This window comes from Doryrhamphus excisus, chromosome 15 (genome assembly GCF_030265055.1).
Source record: "Doryrhamphus excisus isolate RoL2022-K1 chromosome 15, RoL_Dexc_1.0, whole genome shotgun sequence".
Taxonomy (NCBI): Eukaryota; Metazoa; Chordata; class Actinopteri; order Syngnathiformes; family Syngnathidae; genus Doryrhamphus; species Doryrhamphus excisus.
In genome coordinates this window covers 10,899,148-10,920,756 of record NC_080480.1, presented here as the reverse complement: position 1 = coordinate 10,920,756, position 21,609 = coordinate 10,899,148, and the positions used below count along the sequence as shown (strand labels likewise).

General features: G+C 39.8%; 1 protein-coding gene across 1 annotated transcript in view; it reads left to right on the top strand.

Annotated features, from left to right (window-relative positions):
• The first annotated feature begins 5,572 nt into the window (after nucleotides 1-5,572).
• The window catches only part of pitpnc1a (phosphatidylinositol transfer protein cytoplasmic 1a), a 57,627-nt gene continuing 41,590 nt past the window's right edge, over nucleotides 5,573-21,609 (top strand). The window contains exon 1 of the mRNA XM_058048801.1: nucleotides 5,573-5,979. Coding sequence (XP_057904784.1) covers nucleotides 5,932-5,979 — 48 coding nt within the window. The 5' untranslated portion in view covers nucleotides 5,573-5,931. The remainder of the gene's footprint in view (nucleotides 5,980-21,609) is intronic.

Below are 21,609 nucleotides of genomic sequence, written 5' to 3'. Positions count from 1 at the left end.
TTTACTGTTGGTATGATGTTCATTTTCCGAAATATGGCGTTTCTCTTATGATAGATGGATGGATGGATGGATGGATGGATTTCAAAGATGTAAAACTTTTCTTTGTACACAAAATTACACCAATTATGTCTGAATCTTAGACAACATGATCCTTGTGTACTTTAGGCTGGCCACAATAAAAGGCCACTCCCGAATGTACAGTTTTATCAGACAACACAATGCTACAGGCGTGATGGATGGATGGATGGATGGATGGAGAGAGAGAGAGAGGGATGGATGGAGAGAGAGAGAGAGATGGATGGATGGATGGATGGATGGATGGATGGATGGATGGATGGATGGATGGATGGATGGATAGATGGATAGATAGATAGATAGATAGATAGATAGATAGATAGATAGATAGATAGATAGATAGATAGATAGATAGATAGATAGATAGATAGATAGATAGATAGATAGATAGATAGATAGATAGATAGATAGATAGATAGATAGATAGATAGATAGATAGATAGATAGATAGATAGATAGATAGATAGATAGATAGATAGATAGATAGATAGATAGATAGATAGATTTCTTTATTCCTTTATTATCATTGCACAATAACACAGCAGTGAAATTGACAACAAACTGTCGTTGTCTCCCGTATAATAATAATAATAATGTAGAGAATAAAGAGATGACATCAAATATGAACAACAATGTTCATATTTGCATGCCAGATGTAATGGGACACATACCTTCCAAAAAGTTCAACTTTTGTCTCGTACGAGTATTTTCCCAAAGGTCTTAGGGATCATCAAGATGTTCTAAATTGAGATGAGCCTTAATGTTCATTTTGTTCAGCAATGGTTTTGGCCTTGGAACTTTTGGAACTTTTTTGGCCAGTCTTTCTTATGGTGGAGTCATGAACCCTGAACTTAACTGAGGCAACTGAGGCCTGCAGTTCTTTGGATCTTGTTGTGGGGTCTTTTGTGACCTCTTGGATGAGTCATTGCTGCTTTTTGGGGGTAATTTTGGTTGGCCAGCCGCTCCTGGGAAGTTTCACCACTGTTGCATATTTTCGGCATTTGTGGATAATGGCTCTCACTGTGGTTTGCTGGAGCCCCTCTAGTTTCTCCCTTAATTATAAAACTGCATGTTGTGTGCAGCTGTGTTGTCATTGATTTTAATATTAATATTTGAATTTGGTTGACAATATGAAACATTTAAGTGTGGCGAAAAAATCGGAAATCAGCAAGGTGGCAGACACTTCATGGATGCCTGCTTAAGAAGCAGAAACGACGCACATCCTCACACCGCTTTACCTGAACGGAATATAAAACCCCTTATTAATTTTGGCCCCTTGCAGAGGCCTCCCGTTGATGTTGAACGTGCCGAGAAAAAAGGCCACTTTCTGCACGGTAACAGAGCGGCTATATGAAAGTGACAGCAAAAGCTAATGATGTTGAGAGGCGAGGAAGCCAGGTCTCTTAGCAACAGTTTCTCCCTCTCATGCCGCCACTCCGGCACCGGCTGGAACGTACATTGTTTGTTTGTTTGTGTGTCTGTGCATTTAGTGTGTTGCTGACTGCAGATCTGAATGTGCTGGCCAAACTGTGGCAGGTATCATCAGTCAGAACATAAACAGCTTAAGCACAGTGTCACGTTATATCTGATATTCAGTCCAATTAAAGATGCTGCCTTGTTGTAACAAAGTGATGAAAAATGTTTGGCTGTGTGTGGGAGCAAAATGAAATCAGTTAAAGTAAGGTTATGCTGCAGGCAGGCATGTGTTTAATGCAATACATGATCATAGAGTTATATAAGTAATATCTTTTTTTGATTAAATGCATTTTATTTATTTAGGGTTGGTGTCTCAAAGGTCAGTTTTCAGTAATATTCCATATTTAAAACAAATATTTGTATTTCCATCTTCTTTATTAGATGGAAAAACAGCATGTTCAGAACTGTATTGTTACTGAGCAACAACATGCAGTAGTATGGCGCCCTCTTGTGTTCAAAACAGCAAAAAGCCTCCCAATGAGAAATGGTACTGTACTTTTATCATCATCTTTTATCATCAGGCAGGATTACTACTGCTTATATATTTGTAATCACAGTTGCACAATACATTTCTACCCTTTTACCACAGACCTTTTGCACTTTCATTTGTTTTTGTTAACAAGGGCAGCAATGACGAGCAAATACGGATGACAATTTTGCGTTTTGCTATGCGGTATTTTTTGTATTTAGAAATGTTTCTCACCGTCTTTATCAGTGCTGGCACCTGCAAGTTAATTTGGCTCCATTGTGTGTTATTTTGCAGCAGAGCTCAATAAGAAAAGCGACAGACTTGTTGAAAGTTAGCAAAAACATTGGATTTCCGTTTGGCTAGCTTGCTAACAGGCTGGTAACACGCACGTTTTTTCATGAATTGAAGTATGTTACTGACTCACACAGTGTATGAATAATACGACAAGAGTATAATATTTTATGTTAACCGGAAAATGTACACATACTGAGACAAAATGTTGGTGTAAACTGAAAAAGACGCTAACCAGGGCGTACGCTAACCAAGGTTTAAGTGTATATATAATCATAACACCTTGCAAATTTGATGTAGGTTTTTAACTCAAGTTTTCTCATTTGATTGATTCATTCGTTTTCTACCGCTTTTCCTCACGAGGGTCGCGGGGAGCCTATCCCAGCTGTCTTCGAGCAAGAGGCGGGGTACACCCTGGACTGGTGGCCAGCCAATCACAGGGCACATATAGACAAACAACCATTCACACTCACATTCATACCTATGGACAATTTGGAGTCGCCAATTAACCTAGCATGTTTTTGGAATGTGGGAGGAAACCGGAGTACCCGGAGAAAACCCACGCATGCACGGGGAGAACATGTAAACTCCACACAGAGATGCAGAGAGTGGAATCGAACCCTGGTCTCTTAGCTGTGAAGTCTGTGTACTAACCACTCGACCGCCGTGCAGCCCCTCTCATTTGATTTAAATATTTAATTATATTATGTAGTCACACTGACAACCACAAGAGGGCGCTCTAGCCTTGTGTACCAGTATCTGCTACCCCTGTCACTCCTGTACCCCTGAAAATGTACAATGTAAACATCAACAGACCTGTGATTGGCTGGCGACCAGTCCAGGGTGTACCCCGCCACTCGCCCGAAGACAGCTGGGATAGGCTCCAGCACCACCACTACCCTTGTGAGGATAAGCGGTAGAAAATGAATGAATGAATGAATGGAACACAAATGCCTCCAAAAGAAAATAATATTCTGCAGATTATAAGCTGTATGTAGTTATGTTATGTATCTTTAGTCTATAGTTGAATACTGAATAATTGTCCATTGTTAACATCCGACATTTCCGGTTCTGTGGTTATCATCACACTTTTCCTCTTTGCCGTTCAACAGTAGGGGTGAAATGATTCATTTTGTTAACAATTTTTGGTAGCCCAATCCCAGTTAAAACTAAAATAACCATCTCAGTATGTTTCATTTCCGGTTCTGTGGTTATCATCACACTTTTCCTCTATGCTGTTAAACAGTAGGGGTGTAATGATTTATTTTGATAACAATTTTTGGTTGCCCAACCTCAGTTAAAACTAAAATAATCATCACAGTATGTTCAATTTCTGGACCCATTCATGTTACGTTGTTACGCTCAAGGGCACCACAGCGGAGTCAAAAATGCATACCTTTGGTGAAAAAGCACTCATCCATTGGTCTATAACAGCTCAAGATGCCACATTGTTATGAGCATCTCCATTCTTAACGATGCGTCTGATTGAAGTGTTACTGTATTGTTACTATATATGTAACTGTGGCACAAATAAAAGCTTAGTAAGATTCTTGTTGTTACAGTAACAGGCTACAAAAGATTGGATTCACATTTACGAGGAAGACCGAGTGAGTGCCACATGCCATTGGCAGCACGGGTAACTTAGCAACTGTTTGTTGTGGACAAGATGCAGCTGTAATTGAGTGGAAAGGCCAAGGGAAGCAGAACACAGTGTCCAGTGGAACACAAAGTTCTGTGTTTTTGTGGTTTTATTGTCCACTGTTTATTAACGCATCGTGATTTGACCTCGGCAGATCATTTGGTTTTGTAGTATTTGACACTAGAAATGATGCCAATTATACTTAAACTCGTCCAGGAGGGGTTGGAAAGATGAAAGGTGGTAAAAGACAAAAGGATGAGAGGGATGATGTGTTATTTCTTTAACTTTATATGATTTTAGGTTTGGTGTGTGAATGTCAAGTGGTCTACCTATCAATGTATGCAACAAAGGCTCTCTACTGACATCTGCCATATTATAGCAGAATTGCAATAGCTATACTTTTTCTTGGTGATGATGTAATACACGGTTGTTCAGGGCGTACAAAAACATTGAACATTTTTACGTAGCTAGATCATATTTTTTTACTTTATGGAATTATTTCCAACTGGCTTCATCCATTAGATCAATTCTAAAACCCTGTCACCTCTGACCGTCTTTTACCATCAGGAAAAATGTACATTTATGTAAGTATATATGAGCTTTGCATTTTTGGTGAAGATTTAATTTCTTATTTTAATGGATGAATTATGTAATTAAAGGGGAAAATGTAGCACATGTGCACATCTTGTGCTGGAAGACACAGCCATCCCAATGAAAGTGGAAATTGGTAGTGTAGTGTAGTGCAGTAGTCACTGCTGTTTTTATTGAAGGAACTAGCATAAGTATGTGTATCAATGCGCCTTAATAAAAATTTCATGGTGTTTTAAATCATCAAAATACTGCAATACTGCAACTATTATATGCTATCATCAGTGTACGTGTTAATGCATGATCACAGTATGTAAATCAAGGGTTTCATCATCGAAATAGGTGTATCTTGATGACTGCATTGTAAGCTAGCTCAAATTAACTTATTTTCTCGCGTTATAATGCACAGAAAAGGGAAATAAATGTGTTCATGTTTCACATAAGGATTGTGAATTATGGGCAAAATTCCCCATTAAAATGCAGTTCCCCTTTAAAGGCCTTATTTCTGGACTTATAATGCTAATCTCAATTGTGGCTAACTATCAGGATGGAGGACTAGCTCTCTCCTGCAATTGGATATATTGTATATTCAATGATGTAACATCAAAGCTACATTTTGTTGAAATTCGTTTCTCTTTCAATCACGTGTCTGATTATTTTTTTTTGTCCTTGGCAGTACTTACAATTCTGTTTTCGTGACCTAAATCACTGAGGTCATAAAGCCTTGTCTGCAGTCATCCACCAAATAGAAACCACTATTAACACTTCCTGCCACGGATTGCAAAGTAAAAACATTATGAATATTAGAGTGAAACTCCAGTACCCTATACACATTAACATACATTAAGAAAGATTATGTAATTACTTGTATTTGTGTTTAATGTTCATACGCATAGGACAACGGCAACTCCAGGTGTAATTCGACGATTTAATTCGCCGATGAGCCTTTATTGCGACGGTCCCGCCTTAGCGTTTCCGGTTGCACATCGTCACAAACTGACGCTTGATTGCGCTTTCATTGTTTCATCCCTGCACGGAGCTGAGTGGACACAACTCACAGGAGCTCAGGAGTTCTTTAACACGGTGTTTGGGAGCAAAGGAGGCGAAGCTCAGTTCGACGACTGTTCCTTTCTTTTCGGCTCTTTCGTGAAACTTCCCACCTGAGCGAACGTTACCCACAGAGGAAAGTGCCGAGAGACTTAATTGAAGGTGCCATCTGTGAACTTTACAGCAGCATCTTTGTGAGCAGGTGTAGTCGATGCTGTAAAGGATTTAGTCCACATCATGGGTGACATTCCACGAAATTAATGGTTTCCGTCCACTCACGTGAAGATTCTCTGCTGTGAGGCTGAACTGTGCTTTTATAACAAGCAGCATTTTGTGTATAAAGATTATGTTGATGAAGGAGTACCGCATCTGCATGCCCCTCACCGTGGAGGAGGTAAGTCACAGCTTTACTGTGCATGTTACACGCACTCATGTTTAACTTGTTTATCCGCGTTGTCAGGGATGCTCCTCTTCCAGTCTTCCAGTCTTCCAGTGTTAAATAATGTTTTGGAGATTGACGGCAACCGCAGCCAGGGGGAGCTGCTGCCCTCTTTGGGCGCCCCCCTGTTTTGGGTTCAGGGGATGGGATTAATAAATGTATTGTGCACATCAGCAGGAGGGGGGGGGGCTGGGGTTCAAATGACTTGGAGTGCATCTCATAATTTGGATTGTTTGTGCTTCCAACCTGGACCCTCCTCGCTTAAGAACGCACTCGCTTGCGTTGAGTAACGGCAACAAAGCTAAACGTCTTACCTCATGCACATGTTTGTGTTAGCAGTGGCACCTCACTGGTTGGTAGACAATCTTCACATAGGGAATATTGGAAATAACTGCATGGTTGGCCACCATTAAACACATCTTAACTATAGATATCTTATATGAAGTTACATTACAATCCCAGTTCAAACTAAAATAACCATCTTAGTATGTTCCATTCTGGTTCTGTGGTTATCATCACACTTTTCCTCTTTGCTGATCAATGGTAGGAATATAACAATTAATTTGTTAACAATTTGTGGTTGCCCAATCCCAGTTCAAACTAAAATAACAATTTCTGTTTCTGTGGTTATCATCACACTTTTCCCTCTATGCCGTTCAACAGTAGGGGTATAATGATTAATTTTGATAACAGTTTTTGATTGCCCAATCCCAGTTCAAACTAAAATAACCATCACAGTATGTTCCATTTCTGGTTCTGTGGTTATCATCACACTTTTCCTATATGCTGTCCAACAGTAGGGGTATAACAATTAATTTTGATAACAATTTGTTATTACCCAATCCCAGTTAAAACTAAAATAACCATCTCAGTATGTTCCATTTCCGGTTCTGTGGTTATCATCACACTTTTCGTCTATGCTGTCCAACGGTAGAGGTATAACAATTAATTTTGATAACAATTTGTTATTGCCCAATCCCAGTTCAAACTAAAAGAACCATCGCAGTATGTTCCATTTCCGGTTCTGTGGTTATCATCACACTTTTCCTCCATGCCGTCCAACGGTAGGGGTGTAATGTTTAATTTTTGATAACCATTTTTGGTTGCCCAATCCCAGTTAAAACTAAAATAACCATCACAGTATGTTCCATTTCTGGTTCTGTGGTTATCATCACACTTTTTCCTCCATGCTGTTCAACAGTAGGGGTGTAACGATTCATTTTGTTAACAATTTGTTGTCGCCGACACGATTCAAGGACAACATCTGTTCAGTTAGAAATATACGATTCAGTAACTTTAAATCGAGTCAGTAACTGTGAAATGAATATCTGGATACTGGACAGTACAGGTAAAGTTTGTAAGGGAATCGGGTATAAAATAATCATGGACGTAAACAACAGTTAATGGTAAATGCATTCACATTTTGTTACATGCAACCAACACTTCAGGCTGAATGAACAGGTATCGATGCAGAGGAAGTGGTGACAAAATGAAGGAAGAGAAACTCGATTGGCGCCTATTGTCAGATATCAATGTAGTTACCTCAAAACCATGAAGTGATGAAAAAAAACAAATACACACCAAATAAGCCTGAAGGAATTGTCTATGACAGGGGTCGGCAAAATTTACAACCAAAAGAGTCTCCTCTCATAGAAAAAAATAAACTTATAAACTTTTTTGAACCCCTTAAAACAAACCTCTAACTAACAGAAGCTCAGTGTGCATGTGTCGGCATTTTCTTCTTTTCTTATACATGCTTAATTTTCATGTAGCCATGATAAGCCAAAAGTCTCCAAATTATGACGCATTTCACCATCACCTGAAAGTCAACGCCAGATGTTTCCCTTCAAGTCCTTTATTGAGCACATCGTCATCGTAAAGGTTTTAGCCGGCACTTTAAAGTTTACAGCAGGACGTGACCTTCCACCTCATTGAATCGGGGGCTCCTATAAATAAGTGTGTTGCTATAGCGGTTCATAGACCTTTCAACTCTATCTTGCTGTTTGTGAGGCCATTTACTGCAGACCTTTTTTTTATTGTCTTTACATTTGCAGCAGTTAGAAATTGAACTCATCCATACTTTGGAAACCAAGCAGTCTCTCCTGAAGTCTATTGATCCTAATCTTGCTTGATGGTCCTGTTTTAAAGCCTTAAGTGGTTTTTTCCAGAGATCCATGTTTATATGTGCCACGGCGCTACTTTAAGGCCTCGAAGCTTGACTCAAGAGGAGGTGGTCAGACCAGCTGAAAGCCACAGGATATGTCTTGAGTGTCATGAGACCTATTGAGCTGTCAGCGACTTATTTACAATTAGACTTACTGTACGTCTCGACTTAATAGGACAGTGCACACAGTAGAGCACAAACAATTCTACACCATGTGATTGAAAAATCATTATTACCTGCAAGGCCTTTTTCCATCCAGCCCTGGAGTTGCAGCTCCATCTGCTGGATCAGGCTGGTCGCTGCACTGCCTGGCCCAATGCGAGTAGACTGTAAAGCAGGGGTCTCAAACTCAATTTACTTGGGGGCCACTGGAGCTAGGGTCTGGGCGACACTGGGCCTCATCAGGTTTTCCAAAAAAAAGAAACGCATTTATTAAAAACAGAAAAATGAATAAACTTTGCTTTTTCTACAAGAAAAGCTCGGATAAAACATTCCACTGTTCTCAAATATCTTACTTTTTATTTTTCTACACAAAATAAGATGAAAAATAAATAAACAAATCAAGAATAAAGAAAATCAATCAATCAGTAATAAATAGATAAATATAATAACAATAAAACGGCAAATAATAAAAACTTAAGAAACCACATATAGTTGGTGGGTAGACAAATTATTTTTTTCAGATTAAAATTAAAGCATTATTAGAGCCCTGTAGACACGACAAAACACAACTATAGTCACATTTATACTCTTTTTATTTACAACATATTGCGCAACTGCAGGGTCTTGAGACACATGCTAACTCGCAAACTAGAGAGCTAGCGACCTAAACGGTAGCCTTCAAGTTATTTCCTTTAAACTTACTAAATAGCCAAAAACTTACCACTTCAACACGGATAGGGAGGATAACTATTAACAGTTATTTAACCTTTAACATGAACATTAATCAAGCGTAATATTTTTTTCTGGGTACATGATACCATACAGCATCCATATTAAACTTGCGCGGGCCGCACTAACATTAAACTTTCATATCAAGGCGGAATGCTTTGTCCTGCGGGCCACATTTGGCCCACGGGCCGCGTGTTTGAGACCCCTGCTGGAAAGGCAAAATGTGAAAATAAATTGCTAGGTTTTCTCCGGGTACTCCGGCTTCCTCTCACATTCCAAAAACATGCTAGGTTAATTGGCGACTCCAAATTGTCCATAGGTATGAATGTGAGTGTGAATGGTTGTTTGTCTATATGTGCCCTGTGATTGGCTGGCGACCAGTCCAGGGTGTACCCCGCCTCTCACCCGTAGACAGCTGGGATAGGCTCCAGCACCGGCGTGACCCTCGTGAGGATAAGCGGTAGAAAATGAATGAATGATTATTAACTATTTAAGCAACTGATGCAAGATGGAGTGCACTAATTGGCTTTCAAAGTCCTGGTTTGCTGTCTAAAGAGGACAGATACAGGAAGCTGAGCCACAATATTCTGCTGCATACAACACTTAATAAAATTTAGATCAACAATACTATCTGACCCAATGGCTGGACAGGACACAAAAAAATAAAAATAAAATATTCAGGCCAAAACATGACACCCATTTTTGCGTGCATTTTGTTTTGCTTCAGAAACATATAGCATGTTTCACACACACACAAAGGAACATATTTCTGCAGTCACAAAAACATTCCAAACTAAAATTATTCAAGCATTTAAAAAATATTAAAGTATAAAAATACTCCCAAAAAAACCTGTAGTACTAACCTAAGTACTTTTTTGCACAAATTTTCCACCTTGCTTATCCACACACAAATAAATGCCCTCTCATCCATCCATCCAGGACTTCTATGTGCCTACACTTTTTTTCTTGTTATGCTTTTTTTGTTTTATTTATCTAGTTTTACTTTATATTTTGTTTCTACAATGTGCCATTCATGGGCTGGGCTCATATCAGCACTATCAGGCAGAGAGTGGTTGCAGGCTGCCACAGTGATGCACATACACCATGCTTGTGGAGGTGCGCTTCAGCCGCAAGCCTCTTGTGACTGCTTGATAATGAGTAAATTCATGCACAAAGCGTGCCACGGTTACAAATGAAAACGTATTTTTAGCGCATGAGTGGAACAACACTTATGTCACGGGGAATAGTCATTTTTCCTGCATCAGCTCCGGGATCCATATGATAACATAACCGATTATCTCTACTATATCAGCGAGTGCAACTGCACTCTTCTCAGCTATACGAGCTAGTGACGTCATCAAGCGTAAGCATGATAGTTGCCAATGTGAACAAAGAAAAGTTTAGGAGACTTTATATTAAGATGCACAAAAATGTCACTTTTTTCTTCACCTTGTTTGGACTTATTCCAGGGGCAAAATGCGAATAAAAAGGTTTTTATTTTTTCTACTCACTGGCTGACTCACTAGCCAATCAAAATGCAACATGACATCCTAACAATAAAACAGGAGTGATGATCGTATGATACATCATTGCCAACATTATTTGATGATTTTAATGAGTTACTAAATGAGTCAATGATGACAAATAAGAGCATGTAAAGAGATTTTCGATGCATTTTCCCTTGGACTCATGTTGAGTCATGACTCTTGGCTATGTAACAAGTGGCTTTGTCTGCAAGTCACGAATCAAGAGTCACAAATCCAAACCGTACTGAAAGGCCTTGAGTATTATTGTGGTTGGGCTGATTGTATGATTCAGGTTGCATGTTGTACGTGGACAGGTGACATCAGCGTGCCTTGTACGGGCAGTTGACTTTTTATTTATAATGTGTGCGCACATATGAAGATGCTGATACATATCTGACTAATGGGGATCCTGCTCGCGTTACCGTAGCTCAGGGGTCTCAAACTCAATTTATCCGGGGGCCACTGGAGCTAGGGTCTGGGCAAGGCTGGGCCACATCAGGTTTTCAAAAAAAAAAGACGCATTTATTAAAAACAGAAAAATATACAAACTTTTTCAGTGCTTTGGTTCCAATTTTCTACAATAAAAGCTCTGATAAAACATTCCACTGTTCTCAAATATCTTAATTTTAATTTTTCTGCACAAAATAAGATGAAAAATAAATAAACAAATCAAGAATAAAGAAAATCAATCAATCAGTAATAAATAAATATAATAATAATAATAAAACGGCAAATAATAAAAACTTAAGAAACCACATATAGTTGGTGGGTAGACAAATTATTTTTTTCAGATTAGAAATGAACAAAGCATTATTAGAGCCCTGTAGACATGACAAAACACGACTATAGTCACATTTATACTTTTTTTATTTACAACATATTGCGCAACTGCAGGGTCTTGAGACACATGCTCACTCGCAAACTAGAGAGCTAGCGACCTAAACGGTAGCCTTCAAGTTATTTCCTTTAAAGTTAAATAGCCAAAAACTTACCACTTCCACACGAAGAGGGAGGATAACTATTAACAGTTATTTAACCTTTAACATGAACATTAATCAAACGTAATAATTCTTTCTGGGTACATGATACCATACAGCATCCATATCAAACTTGTGCGGGCCGCACTAACATTAAACTTTCATATCAAGGTGGGGGCCTCAAACTAGTGTCCTGCGGGCCACATTTGGCCCGCGGGCCGCGTGTTTGAGACCCCTGCCGTAGCTTGTTCCACACGCACATAAAGCAGATGGAGCGACACACTGATGACAGGCCAGATGTCAAAGGATGAGACATTAGGGTGACAAGGAGTGGTCGTCAATAACATTGGATGAGTCATTCTGCTAAGTCAGCATCATTTACTTGCATTTGTTGTTTGCTATCATCTTGCACAATTTCCAAACCTTGTGCAGCTTCCCCTGTAATTAAGCAGACATTAGTTAAAGACTCATTTGAAAGCGTTCGTTAGTGAGTCCCGCTACGTGCAGGATCTGCTCCAGCATGATGAAAAAAAAAAAATGTTCCATGTAAACGGAGCCAATGTTGCACCTCAGCACCTCCAGCTGCCAATAACATTAAAGCAGTTCGTAACCATTACATCATGTCAGTCACATCCACTTTTCTCTGTAATAATTTATCGGTTGCCCTGCCCTGCAACGTTTGCATCACTCGAATCCCTGAATTAGACCGGGGGCAGCAGGTCACAATTTACAACCAGTAATTAATACAGTACAATTTGTCTCCACGCTCTGAAACGATTAATTTTAATTGTGTTTTTGGGGTTATTTGATCCTCTGATTTTTGATGCACGGCGATCTGTTATCAAGCAGGTGATGTTAGCGAGGAAAGAGCAGAGAGGATCTCGCAAGACTGTAATTCATTTAAAGCAAGGACAAGTTTTGAACAGCTACATTGTACTACATTGTACACTGACCCCCCTTGAAAGCACATTGTATGCTGAGTATTTATTGGTAAGGTATGAGCAGTATTGTCTGCTACAACGTAGATAAAATACAAAATGGATAAATAGCATAGCTCTAACCCCAATCCACATTCTGCTGCCAGAGGCCATTTTTCACACTCACGCACACACATCAACTATTACATTAAGGTGAGCGATGATGAAGGGCTTATGTAAATGAGGCTGCACACAAAGTTGTCGTGGTAAACTTAAAAGTATGAAGCAAGAGGTGACGTCAATACATACTGTATATGTCCTGGCAAACACAAAGGGTCAAGCCTTTCCTAATAATAGCAGCAGTGGATGACTAAATTTAAAGCAGTGAAAGTCACTAGTAAGTCATGTGACTGAATCAAAAGTCACTGTCACACATGCAAAGCATTTTAACAAGTACACTTGAATGTGAGTTGAAATGCAACAACACACCAGCCAGTGAAAACAGTTAGCGTGTTTTACATTGATTATTTAGCCTCGGTTTGCATACATTCTTATTATTATTTATTTTTGTACAAAATAAGGATTGTCTTGATGTGCTAATATGCTGCAAGAGGCCTTGCTGTAAATTTATCACAAAATGTCCTTGTTAGCAGCTTGCTAATACAGAAAAACAGGAACACTGCAATAAGAGGTGCAGAGTCTGGAAGATCCCAACAACTTTCTGCTCAGATTATTGTTTGTAGCTGCGGAGTCCACACATCAATAAAAAGGCCCAAAAATTTGTATAATAGGTCCGGCCCTTTAGGTCCCGCACAGAAACGTCAAAACAGCATTTAGCCTTTCACGGCATTCTGGGTGACTTTAAACAGAATTTTTTGATAACTGTTTTCAGAGTGGGAAATGAAATGAGAATGCTCCTTAGTTATATGGCTCCACATCACAAGTACCTGGTTCCTGGCTCGTACCAAGTCCGACTCCTCTGCAGTTGTAGGGCCGGAAACAGAAGCCCCTACATTAGGCATTACTCATCCATTCATTCATTTTCTACCGCTTATTCTTACGAGGGTCGCGGGGGTGCTGGAGCCTATCCCAGCTGTCTTCGGACCTTGGACTGGTTGCCAGCCAATCACAGGGCACATATAGACAAACAACCATTCACACTCACATTCATACCTATGGACAATTTGGAGTCGCCAATTAACCTAGCATGTTTTTGGAATGTGGGAGGAAACCGGAGTACCCGGAGAACCCACGCATGCACGGGAAGAACATCCAAACTCCACACAGAGATGGCCGAGGGTGAGATTGAACTCGGGTCTCTTAGCTGTGAGGTCTGCGCGCTAACCACTCGACCGTGCAACATTAGGCATTACTAATGGAGATAATTAAATCAGTTTTGAAATACTCCGAAAGTTTAGAAATGCATTATGGGAAGAAATGAAAATAGAAATGTTTATTTTAAACTGGTATTTATACTTGTAAATTTATGAGCTACCTTTTCGAGTGTTAAGTTGCTGTGTGACGACAATGCGAGTCACTATTTTAAGCAACGACAATGCGAGTCACTATTTTATTGAGTAATGTACTCAATAATTTATGAGCTACCTTTTTGAGTGTTAAGTTGCTGTGTGATGACAATGCGAGTCACTATTTTATTGAGTAATGTACTCCTGTGATTTCCAATGGGTTGACAAGCTTTTCTCCTGTCAAATAAAGGAAACCGCAGTACCTGCAGAAAACCCGAGGAAGCATGGGGAAAATTTGCAAACTCCAGAGGCCCAAGCCGAGATTTGAACCCAAATGTGTGCTGCCTCCTAAAATGCTTATTCCATTTATACATAGACAAACACCTTGATTAATTCTGCCACTCTGCATTTCATTGTGTATTAGCTTCAATTTAATTTAATGAAAAGACGTCCTGACTACCTATGGTGGGTATCGCAGCAGCGCTTGACACCTGTTGCGCCACTTTACTGCCGCCTGTGGCTATGCACTTTAACATGCGCACATTGTAGCACTGAGCTCCAGAGGTTTTGTCAGGTTAAGCAAAGCACACACTGAATGTTTTCAGGGCACAACTGATTTCCCAATTTAAATAGTGTTTAAGCTTATTTTGACAGATGGGTGTAATATACAGAAATTGAGGATGTTAAAAAAAATGAATCAATAAAGGGCCAGCCTGCAAATCATTAATAAAAGTGACTATACAGAGCTGCAAGGTTCTTAAAGGACTACTAGTGATATGTGGTTTCAATTAACATGTAAGTCTTGTGACTATTTGTTATTGCGTGGATCCGGCCTGCAGTGCATGTACACTTAAAACTGTTTACTGCAGAGCTGTGCAGGCGTGCTAAATGGAGGTTTAAATTGGACCCTCCACTCAGCCTAAAGTTGTGCCCGTGCAGCTGTGAAGACAACACCGCATTCATCTTGCAAAGACACATGCCTGTGTGGCTGAAAGACCAAACACACTGGAAATAAATCCCACACGGTGAATCATGAATAAGTCAGGCCTGCTGTGATCTTGGGAGATATGGGGATTCACTTTAAATCTGCCATCTGTCGCTCTTGTTTTCAAGGAATACACTCACTTGACAAGTGATTGTGTAACGTTTGGAATCGTTTAGATTATTTTACATTACATCTCAACGCTCGGGATTAAATATCGCCAGCTCAAGTGATAATACTCAGAACAATCAACAGCAACAGTAGGTGAGAGAAAAATGGACAATGAGTCTCTAACAGTGCTTTGCAGAATTGTTGCAATTCAGTCACATTGGAGGTTTTTCCAGCATGAAGCATCTCAATTGGATTCAGGTCAGGACTTTTGTTCATTCATTTTGTTTTTCTTCAGCGATTCAGGGGTGGACTTGCTGGTGTGTTTTGGATGATTGTCCTGCTGCAGAACCCAAGTTGGTTTCAGTTTGAGGTCAATGAGTCTTTGTCTAAAGGACTGTGGATATTTTAACACATATCATTCTGTGCTTTTTAGCCTCTCGTCCGCATGCATATGGAGGTTTTTGTCCTTAAAAATTGAAGCTTTTTGAAAAATCAGTGATTTATGAAAGAAAATCTTGAAAATTATTGTGGGTGCCCAAACTTTTTCATACCACTGTATATCGAGCAGCTAGGCATAATCTAGCAAGGTTCCAGGTGCTCAAGTAATGGTAATGGAAATGGTTTAATTTCATTTGAACATGCATCAGATTACAATTGAGTGCATCCCATAATCAGTTCACAGTTCCACATGTCCAAAAGGAGTAGGAAGAAGCAAAGCTTATTAAATCCTACCCCTCCATCTGGTACTTTTACAATCAGTAACTGTTACATTTGTTCACTTCCTGCTTTCCTAATATAGTTTTTTTTTTGTCACGTACCGAAGTACGAGGTGATATGAGCATCCAATGACATAATGGGTACCATAGTAAGTGTCAATATAGTGATATATATAGCACATCATGACTGGTTCAAGACTCTTCATCCTTGTATTTAGCAAACATCAACTGCTTGTATTGTTTCTTGAATTGGCTCATCGTTGTGCATTGTTTGAGGGTCTTACTCAATCCATTCCATAGTTTGATTCCACATACTGAAATGCTATGGCTTTTTAACGTAGTCCTAGCATATAAGTGTTTCAAATGTAGTTCTTCCCTGAGATCATATTTCTCCTCTCTTGTAGAGAAGTATTGGATGACATTTTTAGGGAATTGGTTGTTTTTAGCCTTGTGCATTATTTTAGCTGTTTGAAGAATAACTATATCAGCAAGTTGAAGTATTTGTGATTTTAGAAATAAGGAGTTAGTATGTTTTCTGTAGGCGGCATTATGAATTATCCTGACTGACCTTTTTTGCAGTACATTTAGCGAGTGAAGATTGCTTTTATAGTTATTACCCCATATTTCCACACAATGAGTAAGATATGGTAGAACCAGAGAGCAATAAAGAGTGTGGAGTGATTTCTGATTGAGAACAAATTTTGCTTTGTTCAATATTGAAATATTTCTGTCCACCTTTTGTTGTATATTTGTAATATGAGGTTTCCAGCTCATATTTTCATCTATTGTGATTTTCGTTCTCCCTTTCAATGTCCACACCGTCTATATGTATTTGCTGGTACATGTCCTTTCTGTTGTTACCAAACAGCATGATTTTAGTTTTACTTAGGTTAAAGGACAATCTATTATCATCAAACCATCTTTTTAGTAAGCGTTTAAAACCCAACTTACCTCTCCACCAATACGGGGTGGTCATCTTTTCTGGTTATAGCTAATTATTTTGTCATCCCATAAGAGTTTGCCGTATAAATGCTGCTTCAAATGCATGAGTTTGGTCGTATTAAACTTCCCTGGTTCTGTGCCACCACACTCATTTGGACTTTTTTAACAAAATACAGCCAGAAGTCATGTTTCCACTAAGCAGGACATAGGTAATAACTAAAAATTATTTACAACTTCATGATGATGACAACTAACAGAAACTCACAGGAAAAAAAAAAAAAAAAAACAGCACGACACAAGGCAAGGAGCTGTTAAGTTAAGAAGACACGGATGAGCCAAAGTTGGAAACAGGAAGTAAACATTCAACAGGAAACTCGGAATAATTCATCACCTCAAGCCGTACTTTTGTGTCAACACGCTGGCTAAACAAGACGCGATAGCGACCGCCGAGAATAGAAGCAGTGCTGACACGTTGCGAGGGAGGCAACAGAGTTATGGGACAGGTGGTCACGGAGATGCGGTGGCGTGAGGGGGAGCAGCTGGCCATGCCACATGACAATACAATCGCAATGTATCAGGACACGTTGTGCACTGCGATTGGTGGTGGACCCCTAATGTGATTGTGATAAGTGGTGCTCATCAGTGCTCATCTTGTTGAATGTGTCATCGAATGCTTGGGTTCAACTTGTTTCTGAATATTTTTCACTAACGCAACAAGCACACACTGTAATAATTCATTCATTCATTCATTTTCTACCACTTGTCCTCACGAGGGTCGCAGGGGGTGCTGGAGCCTATCCCAGCTGTCTTCTGGCGAGAGGCGGGGTACACTGTAATAATATAATAATAATAATAATATAACAACAAATATCTAGTAACAAAACGGATTTTAGCCTGTGATTGGCTGGCGACCAGTCCAGGGTGTAGCCCGTCTCTCGATAGAAGACAGCACCCCCCTCGTGAGGATAAGTGGTAGAAAATGAATGAAAACTGATTTTATAGATCCCTATAAAAAGAGGACACTGAAGCGCCGAAGAACTGGAGTCTGAGGCGAAGTGTCGAATTTGGGAGAAAACTTTATTTTTCTTGCAAACATTAACTTGCACTCTTTGCTACGTAAGACATGAAAGCCTCGTCTCTCAACCACAACAGGAAGCGGAAAACCCCCGTCCCTTGCGCCCACCCCTCTGGGTGGCAACCCCTCCCCTATCGATCGTTCCGGGGTGAATTATGTCCCGGTAACCTACCACTACAACACACTGTTTTTGTAGTTTATTTGTAGTTGTGTATTGAAAGGAAAGGTATACAAAACTGTGGTGAGACCAGCCATGTTATTTGATAGCAGAGATGAGGATGCTGAGATTCTCATTGGGAGTGACCAGGATGGACAGGATCAGGAAGGAGTACATCAGAGGGACATTACATGTTAGAGGCCATGGAGATAAAGTCAGAGAGGCCAGACTGAGATGGTTGGGACATGTCCAGAGGAGAGATAGTGAATATATTGGTAGAAGGATGCTGCGTTTAGAGCTGCCAGGTAGGAGGCGTAGATGAAGACCAAAGAGGAGATTTATGGATGTAGTGAAGGAGGACATGAGGGTAGTTGGTGTGAGAGAGACAGATGCAGAAGACAGGGTTGGATGGAGGAGATTGATTTGCTGAAGGGAAACCCAAAGAGTAAGAATAAGATTGCCTCATTCCTACTATTTGCTTAGTTCTCTGTTTTGCATGATCTTCTTCTCTGGAGTTCAATATCTTGCAAATTGAGAAATTAATTAAGCTGTAAGGGTGACCCCTGCTGTTGGGTGGCGTCACGTGGGTCACAGCGGGACCAAATAATGCCACAACTGCTTCACATTATCATGCAGGAACAATGCATGTTACGTGCACTATTGTTGTGTACTTGACAAGGTGTCAAGTGAGTTGTGAAAAGCAGACAGTGTGCAAACTGGTCTTTCCACTTTTCAGATGTTCCATAAATAATAAATAACCCGCATATGCGTAGCCATAATGGTTGCAAGTGTAAAGTGCTATATAGTCCATGTATCACATACAACAACATAACATTAAGAAGTGGACAGTAGGACACAAACATTAGCAACAATCGCATAACTATGCAAGCTACAGTGCTAGCATCCTATGTAAAGTGGTGAGCATGTACACGGAGGTGGGCTCATCGAATTAGGGAAGGGTCAGAGGCGGTCTCACGTCCATGAGAAAGGTTTGTCCTTCATGTAGTCATGGAAACTAAGGAACTTTTAAAAGCAAGAGTTGAAGCACGTCTTCTCTCAGAATTGGAACAAAATAGTGAAGATGATTTGTGCTGATAAGGACACATATTACTGTTAGAATTAAAAAGACACCTCGTACCAATGTTTTCAAATATTGATAATTAGAAACTGTGGTTGCTTTCAAGAGGGGAAAAAAGTGATGCAGTTGAATAGCCATCTCTGAAGCATCTAAAAGGTTGTTGTAGATGACAACAGTGTACCTAAGGAGACAGCTTGTGGATTTTTTTTCAGTAATTCCAATAAACGTGGATAACAGCATTATTATTATACTACCTGTAGCATTATTCTGATTGCTTTAGGACAGGGGTCTCAAACTCAATTTACCTGGGGGCCACTGGAGCTAGGGTCTGGGCAAGGCTGGGCCGCATCAGGTTTTCAAAAAAAAAAAAAAAAAACGCATTTATTAAAAACAGAAAAATATACAAACTTTTTCAGTGCTTTGGTTCCGATTTTCTACAATAAAAGCTCTGATAAAACATTCCACTGTTCTCAAATATCTTAATTTTTATTTTTCTGCACAAAATAAGATGAAAAATAAATAAACAAATCAAGAATAAAGAAAATCAATCAATCAGTAATAAATAAATATAATAATAATAATAATAATAAAACGGCAAATAATAAAAACTTAAGAAACCACATATAGTTGGTGGGTAGACAAATAATTTTTTTCAGATTAAAATGAACAAAGCATTATTAGAGCCCTGTAGACATGACAAAACACAACTATAGTCACATTGGTACTTTTTTATTTACAACATATTGCGCAACTGCAGGGTCTTGAGACACATGCTAACTCGCAAACTAGAGAGCTAGTGACCTAAACGGTAGCCTTCAAGTTATTCCCTTTAAACTTAAATAGCCAAAAACGTACCACTTCCACACGGATAGGGAGGATAACTATTAACAGTTATTTAACCTTTAACATGAACATTAATCAAGCGTAATAATTTTTTCTGGGTACATGATACCATACAGCATCCATATCAAACTTGTGCGGGCCGCACTAACATTAAACTTTAATATCAAGGCGGGGGCCTCAAACACATTTGGCCCGCGGGCTGCGTGTTTGAGACCCCTGCTTTAGTATATCAATTTGTTGGAGATAAAATGTGTTGTACCACCAATCATAATGTTTCATTTTCGAAACATCAAAGCAATGGATTTACCTATTAAGTCAATGAGGCACATGATTATCACCCAGGCTTTTGAAAGGTTAATGAGCCCCCCTCTCGACAAAGGCGCCTAACCACATGTGACATCACATGTTGGTAAAGTAAAGGCTTTTTAGATGTAAAGTTAGACTACACAATTAAAGGCACTGTCATATAAACTCGCTGTGTCTTTTTTTTTATTCCATGTGGGTGTATTCACAAAGGTCTACCACAGGTACAAGTGTCCCTTGTTGCTATAGGAACATCAGCGACTCACACATGATTGGAGATCTCCTTGATGAAATGGCCCTCTGTGAGTGTGTTGTTCACCTGTTTGCATTTTAATGAAAATACAGTCAAACTTTATTGATATTTTACTAGAAAATGTTGCCATAATCGCTTCTTAAGAGTTAACGTCATCCAATTCAGCTGCGGATTGAAGAATGTGAGTATTATGCTAATGACCCTGACTTGGTTAACTCCTGTGAATGTGCAGATACACAGACAAGGTCTCCACCACATTCAATGCACCTCTCTGGCTAAGTGTGTACAATATTTGCATTCATTTTTCTGTCAGGTTCTGCCAGCTGTGGGGGTGGGGGGTGGGATGGGGGTGGGGGTGTCGCCTTGAGAAACTGCAGTGCACTTGATGGTGCTTGTGTCTTTTTCATGCCAAGCAATGCATGCCAAACAAATACATAAATGGTCCTTTAAACACTGTATCCATTCAGGGCCACTATGCAATCATGGCCTTCATCTGTAAGATAGAACATTTTTATTTTCTGTAGGTACACTATATGACCAAAAGTATGTGCTTCACTTACTGTGACTCACATACGTATGAACTTAAGTGCCATCCCATTCCTAACCCATAGGTTTCAGTATGATGTCGGTCCAACTTTTGCAGCTATTACGGCTTCAACTCTGCTGGGAATGCTGTCCACAAGGTTGAGGAGTGTGTTTATAGGAATTTTTGACCGTTCTTCCAAAAGCATATTGGTGAGGTCACACACTGATGTTGGTGGAGAAGGTCTGGCTCTAAGTCTTGGCTCCAATTCATCCCGAAGGTGTTCTATCAGGTTCAGGTCAGGCCAGTGAAGTTCATCCACACCAGACTCTGTCATCCATGTCTTTATGGACCTTGCTTCATGCCCTGGTGCATAGTCATGTTGGAAGAGGAAGGAGCCGCTGGTTGGGAGCATGGAATTGTCCAAAATGTTTTGGTATCCTGAAGCATTCAAAGTTCCTTTCATCGGAATTAAGCGGCCACTCCCAACTCCTGAAAAACAACTCCATACCATAATTCCTCCTCCACCAAATTTCACACTCGGCACAATGCAGTCCCAAATGTACCGTTCTCCTGGCAGCCTCCAAACACAGACTCGTCCATTAGATTTCTAGATGGAAAAACGTGATTCATCACTCCAGTGAACGCGTTTCCACTGCTC